Raw genomic sequence first — 15,498 nt, forward strand, 5'->3', positions numbered from 1 at the left:
AGTGTATTATATGTATCTTTATATTATTATTGTTCCAGTAGAATGGTGTGTCATCTGAAACACAGACTCAAAGATCAGTCCTACAGAATATGACTTTAATTAAATAAACTAAAAAAATAAACAAACTGAACTTAACCCAATGTGTTTAAAGGTACAGCAAATAAAACGTGATTACTTGAAAATACAGAAGCTCTTATGCAATGCCAGAGTCAAAATAAAAACATTTTACATTAACTTAAACAAAGAAGCAGATCTTAAACTATTCACTATACATGACATGGTCCTGTGTATTATACAGACTATAAGAAATGATCTGTACACTGTAGTAGAATAATAGTACATTAGTAAAGTATTTTATTTGTGATAATATTTATCCTACATCAACTGAAATGAGAGTAACCTGCTTCAGATAAAGTAGAATTACTTCATAAGATGCTGTTTCGTGTGTCTCCTTCTGTGCTCTAGCATCACTATAAAGTCTGTTCAATGTTCAGAAGAAGTGTAAATGTTGTGTGTTGTACCTGTGTGAGCATGCCCTCTGCTAGCGCCTCCCCTGGGCTGGTGGGGGTCACTGCAGGCAGAGCTCCAGCCCCCATGTTCAGCTCCAGTTTGTCCTTCACACTGGCCCCAGAGCCCACAGGACTCTCTGCCGCCGCTGAGGGACACAGCTCCAGGTTAGTTTAGTTTGAAACAAGGAACTATGTCAATACCATATTCTGAATATTACAACAAAAATAAAAAAGCCGCATTACTTTATATGCACTACTAATAAAAATATTTTCACTCTTTTTGGACTCTCATTCACTCTAAATTAGATTTTCATGAAACTGAAAAACTGTAGCTGTATGTGTTAACGACCATCAGCATCACACACTCAAACACAAAAACATTTAAACCACAGACTGTATAAACATGTGGACTGAGTGAGTGAGACGTCCACACAGTCAAATGAAGCTCATGAGGGCAGCAGTTAAATTGCAACAGCGAATTTGGAGCAGAGTTCCATATTAGGACTGAATTTATTTACGGACAAAATAGCAAGATAAAAACACAAGGATCATGTAGAGCAGGTTAATGTAAGGTGACTGGATTTTTTAAATTCTAAACTGGCACACACCTGGGTTTGGATGGTTGGTATAAATAAAACTGTGGGAAGAGTGTGTAAGATTGTGGATCCTCGTGTCAGTCATGATCTGAGGGACTTCTGACGCTTCATTTTTTTGCTTTATGGTCATTCACAAATAATTTATGCTCCTGTTTATTGTTGGCGGGGATCAGATTAGTCAAAAATTGCAATAATCCTGTTTTAGTCCTGGTTTAGACCTGCTGTAGTCCTGGTTTAGTTCTGTTTAGTCCTGGTTTAGACTTAGTTCTGTTCTGTTTTAGTCCTGGTTTAGACCTGATGTTGTCCTGGTTTAATCTTAGTTTAGACCTGGTTGAGATCAATTCGGTCCAAACAGGTACATCTGGGACATTGGTTTTGTATAAATCTGTGGGGACGGGGACACAGGACTCAAAACTGGGACTGTCCCAGGTAAATAGGGACATCTAGTCACCATAGGTTTATACAAACATTTTTAGACCAAAATGAGACTCCTGACTGCAGCAGTTACAGAGAGAGCGGCAGAAAGTCAATAGAAGGTGATTTGGAGCCAGAGTTTAAAAAGCCAGACGCAGCCCCGTGCTCACTTCCTGTATGGAACACAGCGGTTAGCTGCACACACACACTGTACCTTTTCCAGGACTAGGAGTCTGCCGGCTCTCCTTGGCCCAGCCCGGTGCTCTCTCTTCAGGCTGCAGTTCCTCCGCCTCCTCCTCGTCTTCCTCGGAGGGGCTGGAGGTCACTTTACCCGCAGGAGAAGCACCTCGGCTGGGTCTCTCCACCATCACCCACTCCCTGGAGTCCACGTCCCCCTGCACGGAGCTCAGGTTCAGGGCCACGAAGCCCCCGCTGCTGGGCCCCCCCTCGCCCTGCTCCATGGAGGCCGGAGAAGCGGCTTTAGGGGAAAACTCGTCCTCGCACAACCATACGCGATCCACCGACACGGGCCTCTGCGGGAGATTATCTGCTCTGCTGCAGAACACACACAAAGTAAACATATATTATATTACACATTACTACAACTATTACTTCTACTAGTGATGCTACTACTACAACTACTGCTACTACTACTGCTACTGCCACTACTACTACTGCTAATACTACAACAACTACTACTATTACTACTGCTACTGCCACTACTACAATTACTACTACTACTATTAATACTGTCACTACTTCTATTACTACTACCACTACTATAACTGCTAATACTACAACTACTACTATTACTACTGCTTTTACTTCTACTACTGCTACTACAACTACTGCTACAACTACTACTATTACTATTACTACTACTACTGCTGCTAATACTACAACTACAACTACTACTATTACTACTACTACAACTACAACTAGTACTATTACTACTGTTACCGCTAGTGCTACTACTACTACTACAGCTGCTACTACTACTACTGCTACTACTACTACTACTACTACAACTACTACTACTACAACTACAACTACTAGTACTACTACTACTACAACTACTACTACAACTACAACTACTAGTACTACAACTACAACTACTCTTACTACTACTACTACTACTACTCCTGCTGCGCCTACACCAACATTACTTCTAATTCTTTAACTTATATCACCAAATTTGAATGAATCAACTTTATTTATCTCATGTAAAAATACTACTGATCTATATATATATATATATATATATATTTTTTTTTTTTTTAATTGACTCATTTAATTGTAGTACCTGAAGTGAATAGACATAAGAGTTCTCATAAGGATGAGTAAATATCCAAAGCTTTTATATAAACAGTTGAATCTTGTCTCAGTCCGTGTGTCTCTTACCCTCCGTCGGTGAATCTGTCCGGACTGGCCAGGCTCCTCCTCTTCTCCTGCTCCAGACTGTGTATATTTCGTAGTTTTCGGAGCAGAGGGGCGTCTCTGTCGTGGGGCACCTCTGGGTGAAGTTTGACTGGAGATGAAGCTCCTTGAGTGGGGTACAGGCTCTGGGCAGCGGGGGGCAGCTGGTTGTTACTGTGTTCATCCTCTGTCCCGGTCTGAAGTCACAACACAGAACGAAATTATAATGGAAACTGATTTTTAATAACATTGAATAACTTGGTATCTTTGTGCCTTTTTGTATTGTTTATGCTCAACAAATAAATACTGAAAGACATTTTTCAAAATAAAATGAGATCAAAAACTGTGACCTGCACCTTCAGATGCAGTCCTAGCGCCCTCTACTGATCTTTTCTATAAAAATAATTCCAAGATGACTGAGGCCTCCAGGTATTTTTAAGACACAAATATTGGTCACATTACAGGAAATACTAATACTTACAGATCCAGTTTGTTTCAGTACTTCACTTATTTTATCTCGCTTAATGTCAGTCCTGATTTTGTCCTTTTTTAGTCCTGGTTTAGTCTGGATTCAGTCCTGGCCTAGTCCTGGTTTAGTTTGGGGTTTAGTCCTGGTTTAGTCCTGGATTAGTCCTGGTTTAGTCCTGGTTCAGTCCTGGTTTAGTCCTGGTTTAGTCCTGGTCTAGTCTTTGTTTAGTCCTGGTTTAGTCCTGGTTCAGTCCTGGTCTAGTCCTGGTCTAGTCCTAGTCTAGTCCTGGTCTAGTCCTGGTCTAGTCCTGGTTTAGTCCTGGTTTAGTCCTGGTCTAGTCTTTGTTTAGTCCTAGTTTAGTCCTGGTTCAGTCCTGGTCTAGTCCTGGTCTAGACCTGGTGTAGTCCTGGTTTAGTTTGGGGTTTAGTCCTGGTTCAGTCCTGGTCTAGTCCTGGTTTAGTCCTGGTTTAGTTTGGGGTTTAGTCCTGGTCTAGTCCTGGTCTAGTCCAGGTTTAGTCCTGGTCTAGTCCTAGTCTAGTCCTGGTCTAGTCCTGGTATAGTCCTGGTCTAGTCCTGGTTTAGTTTGGGGTTTAGTCCTGGTCTAGTCCTAGTCTAGTCCAGGTTTAGTCCTGGTTTAGTCCTGGTCTAGTCCTTTAATTAGTCCTGGTCTAGTCCTGGTCTAGTCCTGGTTTAGTCCTGGTTTAGTCCTGGTTTAGTCCTGGTTTAGTCCTGGTCTAGTCCTGGTTTAGTCCTGGTCTAGTCCTGGATTAGTCCTGGTCTAGTCCTGGATTAGTCCTGGTCTAGTCCTGGTCTAGTCCTGGTCTAGTCCTGGTCCTGGTCTAGTCCTGGTCCTGGTCTAGTCCTGGTCTAGTCCTGGTCTAGTCCTGGTCTAGTCCTGGTCTAGTCCTGGTCTAGTCCTGGATTAGTCCTGGTCTAGTCCTGGATTAGTCCTGGTCTAGTCCTGGTCTAGTCCTGGCCTAGTCCTGGTTTAGTCCTGGTCTAGTCCTGGTCTAGTCCTGGCCTAGTCCTGGTCTAGTCCTGGATTAGTCCTGGTCTAGTCCTGGTCTAGTCCTGGTCTAGTCCTGGTCTAGTCCTGGTCTAGTCCTGGTCCTGGATCCTGGTCCTGTCCTGGTCTAGTCCTGGCCTAGTCCTGGTTAGTCCTGGTCTAGTCCTGGTCTAGTCTAGTCCTGGTCTAGTCCTGGATTAGTCCTGGTCTAGTCCTGGTCTAGTCCTGGTCTAGTCCTGGTCTAGTCCTGGTCTAGTCCTGGTCTAGTCCTGGTTTAGTTTGAGGTTTAGTGTTGTAAGTTGCTGTGTGTGCTGGTGACTTGCTCTTGTACCTTGGTCCGGACTCTGTTGCGGTTGCGGTCCAGCTCCTCCCACACGTCGGCCTCCAGGGGGCGCTGCTGCACAGGGGAGCGCTCTGGAGGATTGTCCCCGTCACTGAGCTGCTCGTCCTGGACCACCTCCTCTGTGTTCTCCCTGAGCAGGTCTCCAGGAAGAAGAGACGCATTCGCCATTCTGAAATGAAACAGCAAAAACAGAAGGGGAGTGAGAGACCAGAGCACAGCAGGTGTAGATCGGGGTTAAAACTACAGCTACAGTGGCCTCAAAGGGTCAAAACTGAAACACTCCTATGGCTTTGATAAGCAACATAAAATGGGATTTCTTTCATTCAAGTGCAGAGGTGAGGTTAAACTTCTCATTTCACTAAAACATAGTAACCATATTGTAAACACGTGACAAAGCTCAATTTACACAATAGTTTTGACAAAAATAATAATGACATTTTTAAGACTTTTACAAATAGTTATTCATGTAATCCCTCTGTTGTCGAGTTAGGTTCCATAGCAAAGCAGAAATTCTATTCTGTCAACTGGACAAAGTTTTTTTTTTTTTTATCAAATATGTTTCACAGCTCATCCAAGCTGCTTCTTTGGTTCACTGCAGACTCGTGAAGTGAAGGAGCAGCTTGGATGAGCTGTGAGCTGCTCCTTTTACAAATCATTCTGTTTCATATTTTAAAATATAGTAGTATTTTGAATAAAAAAACAAAACAATCCTCCAGATGAAAATTATATGTCACTAGTTACTTCTGTTTAAGAGATTGTAGGTGACTTATTTAAAATGGATCCTCTTAAAATCTAAATAATTTGCTTTGCATTAACATAAAAATGCAACAGCAAAAATAAGCAAACTACATGTATTTAGTAGGGATGAGAAGATTGTCAAAAAAAGATCTAACTGTTCGATTGTGGTGTATTTATTTGATTCCATATTGAGTTTAATTCTCACGTGTCCCCCCAGGTGCTCTGTGTGTCATTTTAGCACAGACAGGAAAAGGACAAGCCTGGGGTCCTTTCTTTAGTTACAGAAACCAAACAGTTCTATAGGGGCTCACTGCTGCTTTATTATACTCCTGAGGTGAGTTTTATCTTTCAGTTACTTTTTATTTTGATAGACTCTGAATTGAGATAAATATGAACTTTAAAATACTCTTACAGGCTTTACAGCTTGACTGTGAGTCCAAAATTGATGCTCGAATCAAATCATGACTTAAGCGAATCGTCCCATCCCCATTATTCAGTGTCAGCATTTCATTTTGACTGTTTTATTTTACTAGAGTGTATAAACTAGTAAAGGTTGATAGTGTGTCTCTGACCCCATGTGCGCGGGGGTGAGTCTGGTGTGGTGCTGGGGCGTGGTGGCCGCCGTGCTGATGGTCAGAGAACCGTCTGTGCCCGTCCGCTCCCAGTCGTACGGATCATTCTCCACCACGTTATAGGTCTTCATACTGTTATCGAACACTGACATCAGCAACTGAAAGAGAGAAACACACAGGTGATCAGGCAGGGAGGGGCACGCAGGAGGAGGCAGGAGCAGGGAGGGGCAGACAGGAGCAGGACCTGATAGTCTGGTTTGGTGAAATAGTCGAGGTTGGAGATGTGCTCGAGGAAAACTCCAAACTCGGCGGGTAAATGTTTGAGCATCAGACGGTGGTCGTAGGTCTCCTTCAGTTTCCCCACATGCTCCTGAGGAAACACAACAACAGAACATCACTCACTGCTTCATTAATACAACATGATCATTTTGTTTTGGTCACATTCATCAGATTTCTTTCTCATTGTTCAACCCTGTGCAGGTTTAACAAGGAAATTTATGCAGAAACAGCAAACTAATGTGTCAAAGACAAACATGAAACAGACATATAAAACTGTGTCTGGACTTATGCAGATTTAAACTAAATTAAACAAATAAATTGTGCTAAGTTAATTTCCCCACTTTAAGAACCAGTGGTCGATATAAATTAAACAGCTGCTTCATTGACTGTAGATTTCGAGCGTCTCTCACTTTGTCCTTGATCTTCCTCCAGGGCAGCTGTCCCACCAGGAACTCCACCAGCATGTAGAACAGGGACCACAGGTCGTCATGACGCCCCATCTCCTACAGGGGGCAGTAAATAAGACATTATATTCACATGGATGTACAGTGCGTCTGAAGAGCAGTGTCAGAACAAGTCTATAGGGGGCGCTCACCTTGTTCTTGTGAGCGTTGACTGAAGCGTATCTCACAGTTCCTCTGAAACCTGCCACTGGACGAGGCTGAGACAAACAACACAAATACATCAAATCTAATTTATAGAAACCTGTTACTTTAATTATTATTACTCATTCTCATTCAATAAATTACAAAAAGAACAAAATTGTAACATTTCATTATTTTTTTGTACTGCAGTAACATCTGAGACCTGAACAAGTATTTTTATTAGAGACAAGTGAGACCAAAGCAAAGAGCAAAGCCTCCTCCATCAGGGACTGATGTGTTTGTGTAAATATCAGGGGCTCACCGGTCGCACTTCCTGACAGGAGTTGGTGAACTGTCGAGCCAAACCAAAGTCCAGCATGTAACAGGTGCGACAGGTGCTAGGGAACCTGCCCATGGCAAAATTTGACTAAACAAAGAGAAAAGGAAGAACAAAAGGTTCATTTGTGAGTAATGGGAATACACACAAGCTCAAGGGTGAAGTACAGAGACAGTGAAGGACATTTGTGTACAACCATGATGCCTGGTGGCATCAGATACTGTAAGATAAATACCACAGTGTGAAACATTCCACAATAACATGTCCATGGAGACAAGCAGGTGGTGGACCCTCCACCAGAAAAGTTACATATGACATCTTTAAGTAGAACCTGATGTTAGATTTACATTTGTATTCCTGTGTAAATGTGCTTTTATTTCAGTTTTCATGTGTAGGTTTGTTCTCACCGGTTTGATGTCTCGATGCAGGAAGCCCACAGAGTGAATGCTCTCGATGGCCTGGAGGATCTGTCGGCCCAGCCTCAGGGTGGTGCTGATGGAGAAGGTTCCTCTGGACATGCTCCTCCTCAGGTCGGCCAGGTTACGGCCCTGAACACAAACACAGACGTACACACGTTCTAACAGTTCAGCTGTACCTGAGAGACGGTTTTTAAGTTTTGTTCGGAGTTGAGAATTTTCTGAGCTGTAGGTAGTAGCCTGGTTAAAACCTCGTTATCTGCTTGTCTTTTAATGACCAGTGTTTGATTTTCTAACTTTGTGTTGGTTGAATCAACAGTTCTAACTCATATTATAAATGTCATGAAGCGGTAGTTTTCAAGAGCTAATTCGGTAATTCCAGAGCTGATTCTAGTGAAGGTGTGTGGAGTTTTTCGGATTATTTTCAGTTTGAGAGAAGAACTGCAGTGTGTGTGCACGCGCGCGCGTGTGTGTGTGTGTGCGGGTGTGTTAAACATGTAAATGAAACACACGCCTCATGAAACAGTGTCATATGGGCCTTTTAAAGCTGTGATGTCTTCACAGGGACATAGATACAGTATATATATATATATATATATATATATATATATATATATATATATATATATATATATATATATATATATATATATATATATATATATATATATATATATATATATATAGGTCCGGGCACGTTAATGCGTTAACTTTGCGTTAACTAATTAAGTCATTAACACCGACAATTATTTTAATGCCGTTAATGCAGTTTGTATTATTTATTTATTTATTTTTTTGTAAACGTCTGTTTCTCACTGGCTTTTATTTTGAAAAAGTCCACCGCGAGTGTTTAAGTTTGACATCTTTTCTTTACACTTGTTTCACTTTTTTCTGACCACGTGAGATGCAACGTGTCCGAGCCTCCGCGAGCCGCGGGCACCGGCTCTGAGCTGAGCTTATTTCTTTAGTTCAGTGCTGGAGTAACTGATTTACCCAGATACCATTGGAAGAAAAAATGTGATTGGTCCATTTCCATTCCATTATATTAACCCTTTGTTTCCAAAGAAATATCAGTCCAAGTTTATAACACTGATCTAGAAATTATTACTAGTGTGTTCATTACTCACAGCATAAAAAATATTCAATAAATATATTAGTAGTACAAACGTCCATTCAATATTTTTACTTGAACCTTCCCTGAACACCTTGAAGGCTCTGAGGTTCCCCTGTGAAAGAAATGCTGTTTGCACAACAAATGTTTGGCTCTTTCATTTACATTTCCAATAAAAGAATATACTCTACTTTTTAATTCATTAATTGGTTTTGCCTATAACATACGATTAATCGTGATAAATTATTATTTTTTTGCCCAGCCCTAATATGTACATATATATATATATATATATATATATATATATATATATATATATATATATATATATATATATATATATATATATATATATATATGCACACTGTATATGACAAAAGTATTTGTCTCCACTGCCAAAGCTGTGCCCTCTAAAACAGCTGACACCAGAGAACACTGTGATTTCCCACTGGATTTGAACTCACCTGGAGCTCCATCACCACATAGTTAAAGCGGTCGTTTCTCCCACAGCCCACGAAGCGGCAGATGTGGTCCTTGCCTGAAAAAAACAAAACAAAACAGTAGATTAAAGAGCCATTTTAACATATAAGCACTAAAATGCCAAAATAAGACCAGGGATAGAGATACACGTCTATTTTAGACCCATTTACACAGTAGAAGAAAGTGATGTTGGTGTTTAGTGCCCTTTAAATACAATACTCAAAGTCAATACCAATTGTCATTCACACTGATAAAAAACAAAAAACACTCTTTCTTTAGACAATAAAATGTGATTTTTAACATTAAATGGTAATACTTTCTTTTACTTTTACTGCTCCATAGGGGCAGACCTGAAATACAGTCCCCTGTTATTGTCCTGTTATTCCTCTGCACTGTCCTGTGTGTGCGTATGTGTGAGAGCATGTCTCTGTGTGTCTGTGTGTGTGTGTGTCTCTGTGTGTGTGTGTGTCTGTGTGTGTCTGTCTCTGTGTGTCTGTGTGTGTGTGTGTGTCTGTGTGTCTGTGTGTGTGTGTGTGTGTGTGTGTGTACATTAAGGGCAGAGGAGAATATGCTGACCCTGGGGACGGCCACTCCCTTCAGCTAAAGTCACTCAGCAGCCCTGTGTCTGTCGCCTGAGCAGCCAGACACTTCCACATCCTGTTTGAATCCAGAAGCAACTGAACCCAAACCACAGAGCACGAAAAACCTCTGTCCAAACTTTAGACCATCCAATCACGGCCGCTCATTTGTATCACGTGTCTCTCAAATACAGAAAACATGTCCTCTCCAAAACTCTCGTAACATTCAGAACAAAATATAAAACTTCTTTTAATCTGAGATAAGTCTGTCTAAGTTTGCTGCTTCGATTGTTGGTTCTGTTTCTCAATTGTTTATGTACATTTTTCTCCTTTTTTATGTATTTTTGCGTATCTCTGATTGGTTTATCCTCTTCTCTGTCACGTCCTCTGAAATCTGGAGGACAAAACACAGCTCCAGATCCACTCGTCTTTGTAAAGTAATGCTGAAAGGTAACTATATGTGGACACAGCAGAGTCACGTCTGTGGAGAGGCGACGCCGCTCACAGAAACAATGTCTGTAATAAATAAATGCACTGTACTAGTCCGAGACCACAGGGTCCCTAGACCAGGACAAGACATGTTTTCTTAAATAAATCTATCTCTACTTGAAATGAGCAATGTTCATTTAAGCTTAAAATAAGCCAAGCAAACTGAACTGCACTCAAACACACATCCCACTTCCTCTGACACTTTACACAAAACATCTTCAAAGTGAATCAAGTGAGTTTTTTCAAGTTCATAACATTTTTAGTTACATTCTCTTATTGGTTTTGCAGTGATATTTAGCAGCCTCTGCACATTTACCGGCCATAATGAAATATGATCACACTCATCGAGTGACAGACCTCAAGTCTAAGACAAGACCGAGACCAAGCACCTTCGAGACCAACACAAGACCGAGACCAAGCACCTTCGAGACCAACACAAGACCAAGACCAAGCACCTTCGAGACCAACACAAGACCGAGACCAAGCACCTTCGAGACCAACACAAGACCAAGACCAAGCACCTTCGAGACCAACACAAGACCGAGACCAAGCACCTTCGAGACCAACACAAGACCAAGACCAAGCACCTTCGAGACCAACACAAGACCGAGACCAAGCACCTTCGAGACCAACACAAGACCGAGACTGTAAAAAGCGGTCTCCAGGCTGGTCTTGAGAGCAAGACCGGTCTTGAGTACAATGACACTAGTGTTAAAGGATCAACATCTCTTGAAAAGTTACACAGTGCACCTTTAAATTGTCCGATAGCACAGGTCCTCAACCAGAAGCTTTTCACTCCAGATAAAAATTCAGACAAACCAAAAAAAGAAAGACTAAACCAGATCAAGTTCAGGTGGATCTAAACCAGGTCTAAATTAGGACTGAACCAGGCCTAAACCAGATGTAAATCACAGGATCTGCTCCTCAGCTCTGGAGCTCGACCTCCGCGATCTCAAGTCACTTTCACACTGAAATCGAGACTCAAAACACGCTTATTTAAATGAGCCTTCTGACATTAATGTTTCAGCACCTGTCCTGTCCTGTCTGATTGTTTTTTAATAATGTGTCTTCATTACTGTTTATACGGTGTCCTTGAGTGTCCAGAAAGGTGCATTTAAATAAAATGATCATGAATGGACACTAACCTGCTACCTGCTGCAATCCAAATAGGAAGTGAACAGCTTCCGGCTCCACTAACTCTGGCTCCGCTTCACTTTGTATTGAAAAAACACTGGTCTTAAAATGTTCGTATTGATCAGTTCCTGTTCAGTATGGAACTCAGCTTCAAAATTCACTCCTATAACAGCCTCAATGAGCCTCATCTGACTGGAGCTGAACACTGTGGTGATGCTGCAGTCACTTCTAGTCCACTTCTTTCTACAGGCTGTGGTTCAAACTAAGTCTACATCAGGACAGAATAGGGTGAGCAGATATCCATATTTCCCCAGGACAGTCCCAGTTTTGAGTCTGTATCCCCTGTCCCTGCAGATTTATACAAACCCACTGATTTGTCCCAGTTTTATACAAGAAATGTCTCAGGTGTCCTTATTTTTGACCAGTCTGATCCCTGCCAACAGTAAGAGGCAAACATTGTCATTTGTTGACGTAAAATACAGAAAAGCTGCTTAAAAATGACCAAAACACATTTGACTGTACTGACTCATGTTAGTGGTGAATAAGTCATGAATGGGCCGAGTGCAACAGTTTTCCTTCATTACACACTTGTTTCACAATTTTACTATTACCAACCACCACAAACCAGAGACGTCCCAGTTTTTGATTTTGAAAATCTGGTCACTCTAGGACAGAACCAGGTCTAGATCAGAACTAAACCAGGTCTAAACCAGTTCCATATGTGAAAGAGTGTGTCAAGTTGTGTGTTTCAGTTCTGTTGTCTGTACATCACATTCACATTCACTTTCTACCCATAAAACCAGATGAGCTCCAGAACCAGCCTGTTCTTAGCCCTTATTAAACGCCACAGTCTGTGCGTCGACCTGAAGGGGGCAGAGTTCAGACTCTCCGGTTTCCAGAATCCCAGAGGAGCTGCAGACTCCAGGCTCCATCACAAACTAGAACATGATCCCTGATTGATTTTCCTCTGAGTCACTGTAGCAAACTGCAGAAGCTGAAGAGCAGGAGGAGGAGGAAGAGGATTAGGAGGGGCCACAAGTGTACTCCAGTGATGTATTTCAAAGTAAATACTATTACTTACTTATGAAGAAGTAAAATATAAGGTCGAAATTGTGTTTCAATAGTAAAGAAAAAGTCAGTAATCCAAATTATTATTTTTTTAAATGTCTCAGAGACAAACGCTTTACTGTGACATTTCCCACATGCATTCACTCAAACATTCTTCTAAGTAAATTATTTTAGTACATTAGGTTTAGTCCTTCATTAGACCTGTTTTAGTCTTGGTTTAGACCTGTTTTTTCTCAGATCTTGTGGAGCGAGACCCACACATTCAATATAAATCAGATCTAATTCCACTCTAAAATCAATCAAACATATTTGAATACAGAAAAGAACAAAGTATAAAGCAGGTCTAACCAAAAACTAAGCACTACTGCACTGCACTAAATAATATCTAACCCAGAACTAAACCGGCACTAAACCTGATCATTTATATGTAGAGTTTTGCATAAGTTTAGGAGGTGTGAGTTAATCTGATCTCAGAGGGTCACATCAGTCCAAGGGGAAATCAATATGTGGCAAAAAGCCTTTCATTTGTCCTCCTTCGGAGAAGAAGAAAAAGACAGAGACAGAGACAGAGACAGAGACAGAGTGTGACCTGGTTTAAGATACAACAGGGGTTAATAAGTCCCCACTGCACAAGAGCTGATCACTGTCCATGATCCTTGAGCACAGAGACAGCTCCTCGTGTGTTTGACTGATGTCGTCTTCAGATGTTAATGTGAAGAGCAGAGATGAGGAGGACATTTCAGGAGCAGCTCAATAGGTCAAAGAGGGCAAACGATCAATGTGCCAAATGTAACCAAACCCTCGCTCACCATTTAAAAATACAGGGACTAAAACCAGACTAAACCTGCTTTGTCTGCTTTAGAAAGTAAAAAACAGAACTAGGTCTAACCCAGAACTAAACCAGGACTAAACCTGATCCAAACCCAGTCTAAACCCTCTCAGGCCGTAGACTCACCCTGTAGTTTCTTGAGCACAGCAACCTCCATCTTGAGGACCTGTTTGGGCTGCTGGGCTGACTCCACCTTCAGAGCCACACTGACCCGGGTCAGAAGGTCCAGAGCCTCGTAGATCTCCCCAAAGCCTCCTCCTCCGATCTTCTTTGTCTGAGCAACAGAGAGAGAAATAAACAAGATAGAAGCCATATTATTATGACCACCATCTTTGTTTGGTTTAAAATCATAAACAAATTCTCCTCAATCAACCAAACTGGTCAAGATATTAGCGGTGGGACCAGGCACAATATCCACAGAACAAGATGAGAAACGAGACTGGCTCTATAAGAACGACAGAAAACGAGATTTCCAGTTCCCGATTTCAGCCTCAGCATTTCTGATCGACTTTACTTCATACACTTCATACAACTTCTCAAAAAATTTAACTAGTCAGTACTTAACTCCATTTTTTATCCAATCCAAAAGTAAAAATATAGGGAAAAAAGTCTCACAAGATCATTTTCTTCATGTGTGTACAATATTAAGTTTTTGAGAACTTTCTGACTAACCAATGAACAGGCCTTTTCTTTAGATCACCAGTTTCTTTCTAATCACCTACAGGCCACTCACAGTAAGACTGTATCTGCTATTCAAGGTGTTTTTGAGCAATAATAATTGAATAAATGCAAGATAAGTAAATTTAATGCCATACTGTAGAACATTACAGGCAATGCAAAAAAATCAGCAGGAGCAGACCCTTCACCAGATGAGTTACAGAGCATCTTTAATCTAAAGAGAGACAACTGCATGGATAATACAGGGTGTCCCTATTTTTTTTTTATCATTTCACAGGCCAATCATTTTGTCAATTCTTGTTGAAATAATCAAAAATTTTCATAGAATGTAAAGAAACAGATCAAGATTTTATATTTAATGTTTTATATTTGTTCTGTTTTCAGGTTGAGCTGTTGAGCTGTTGAGCTCTCAAACAGAAGTCATTGGATGAATTTAACTCATTGTTTATAGAACAAATCATTCTGCACTGACGCACTGTAACACTTTATTTTGTAATTGTGTTTTATACATGTTTATTGTTCATAATGTATAAATGAAATGTGAAATGTGGGACCTGCCTCTCAAATCTGCAAAGCCATTTTACCTACGGGTACAAATAAAGCGACCTAAACTAACCTATTTTGTGTCTAGAATCTTCTGCACGCACTCACCCAAGACTGTGCAGCTTCAGTGCAACATTTGGAAAAACTTCACCAACTGGCAAAACAAATTTGGACTTGAGACCAAAAATGTAAATTAAATTCTGTGAAAATTTGAGATTATTTCAACAAGAATTGCCAAATTTTTCGTCCTGTGAAATGATGTCAGTTGTGTTGGGACACCCTGTATATTACATCACCGTCTAAAGTATCAGACATCAGATCAATACTAATTAATACTTAAACTAGTATTGAAGTATCAAGTATTTTTTGCAGGCATTGATACAAAAAAAAAAAAAAAAGTCCCATTAACAGAACAGAGCAGAGTCTTTCCTGAATGTGTTTAGAACGATGTGGAGCTGGATCAGAACAAGTGTCAGAGCACATAGACTAGTACACACATGGACCAACATGAACCTACTGCACCACTGACCATTACACACACATAGAACACACATACAACACACATACAACACACATACAACACACATACAACACACACATACAACACACATAGAACACACATACAACACACATAGAACACACATACAACACACACATACAACACACATAACACATACAACACACATAGAACACACATACAACACACATAGAACACACATAGAACACACATAGAACACATATAGAACACATATAGAACACACATAGAACACATATAGAACACATATAGAACACACATAGAACACACATATAGAACACACATATAGAACACATATAGAACACACATAGAACACACATAGAACACATATAGAACACATATAGAACACACATAGAACACACATATAGAACACA

General features: G+C 40.7%; 1 protein-coding gene across 1 annotated transcript in view; it reads right to left on the reverse strand.

Moving 5' to 3' along the window:
* The window catches only part of ttbk2a (tau tubulin kinase 2a), a 23,407-nt gene extending 9,812 nt beyond the window's left edge, over positions 1-13,595 (reverse strand). Inside the window, exons 1-12 of the mRNA XM_055157952.1 lie at positions 13,495-13,595; positions 9,255-9,328; positions 7,671-7,811; positions 7,249-7,353; positions 6,938-7,003; positions 6,753-6,845; positions 6,308-6,433; positions 6,064-6,221; positions 4,742-4,922; positions 2,921-3,132; positions 1,734-2,074; positions 522-655 (exon numbers count right to left, since the gene is read on the reverse strand). Coding sequence (XP_055013927.1) covers positions 522-655; positions 1,734-2,074; positions 2,921-3,132; positions 4,742-4,922; positions 6,064-6,221; positions 6,308-6,433; positions 6,753-6,845; positions 6,938-7,003; positions 7,249-7,353; positions 7,671-7,811; positions 9,255-9,328; positions 13,495-13,525 — 1,662 coding nt within the window. The 5' untranslated portion in view covers positions 13,526-13,595. The remainder of the gene's footprint in view (positions 1-521; positions 656-1,733; positions 2,075-2,920; positions 3,133-4,741; positions 4,923-6,063; positions 6,222-6,307; positions 6,434-6,752; positions 6,846-6,937; positions 7,004-7,248; positions 7,354-7,670; positions 7,812-9,254; positions 9,329-13,494) is intronic.
* Positions 13,596-15,498: the final 1,903 nt, after the last annotated feature.

Source organism: Boleophthalmus pectinirostris, unplaced genomic scaffold (assembly GCF_026225935.1).
Source record: "Boleophthalmus pectinirostris isolate CB_2022bp ecotype Guang Dong unplaced genomic scaffold, ASM2622593v1 HiC_scaffold_10, whole genome shotgun sequence".
Lineage (NCBI taxonomy): Eukaryota > Metazoa > Chordata > Actinopteri > Gobiiformes > Gobiidae > Boleophthalmus > Boleophthalmus pectinirostris.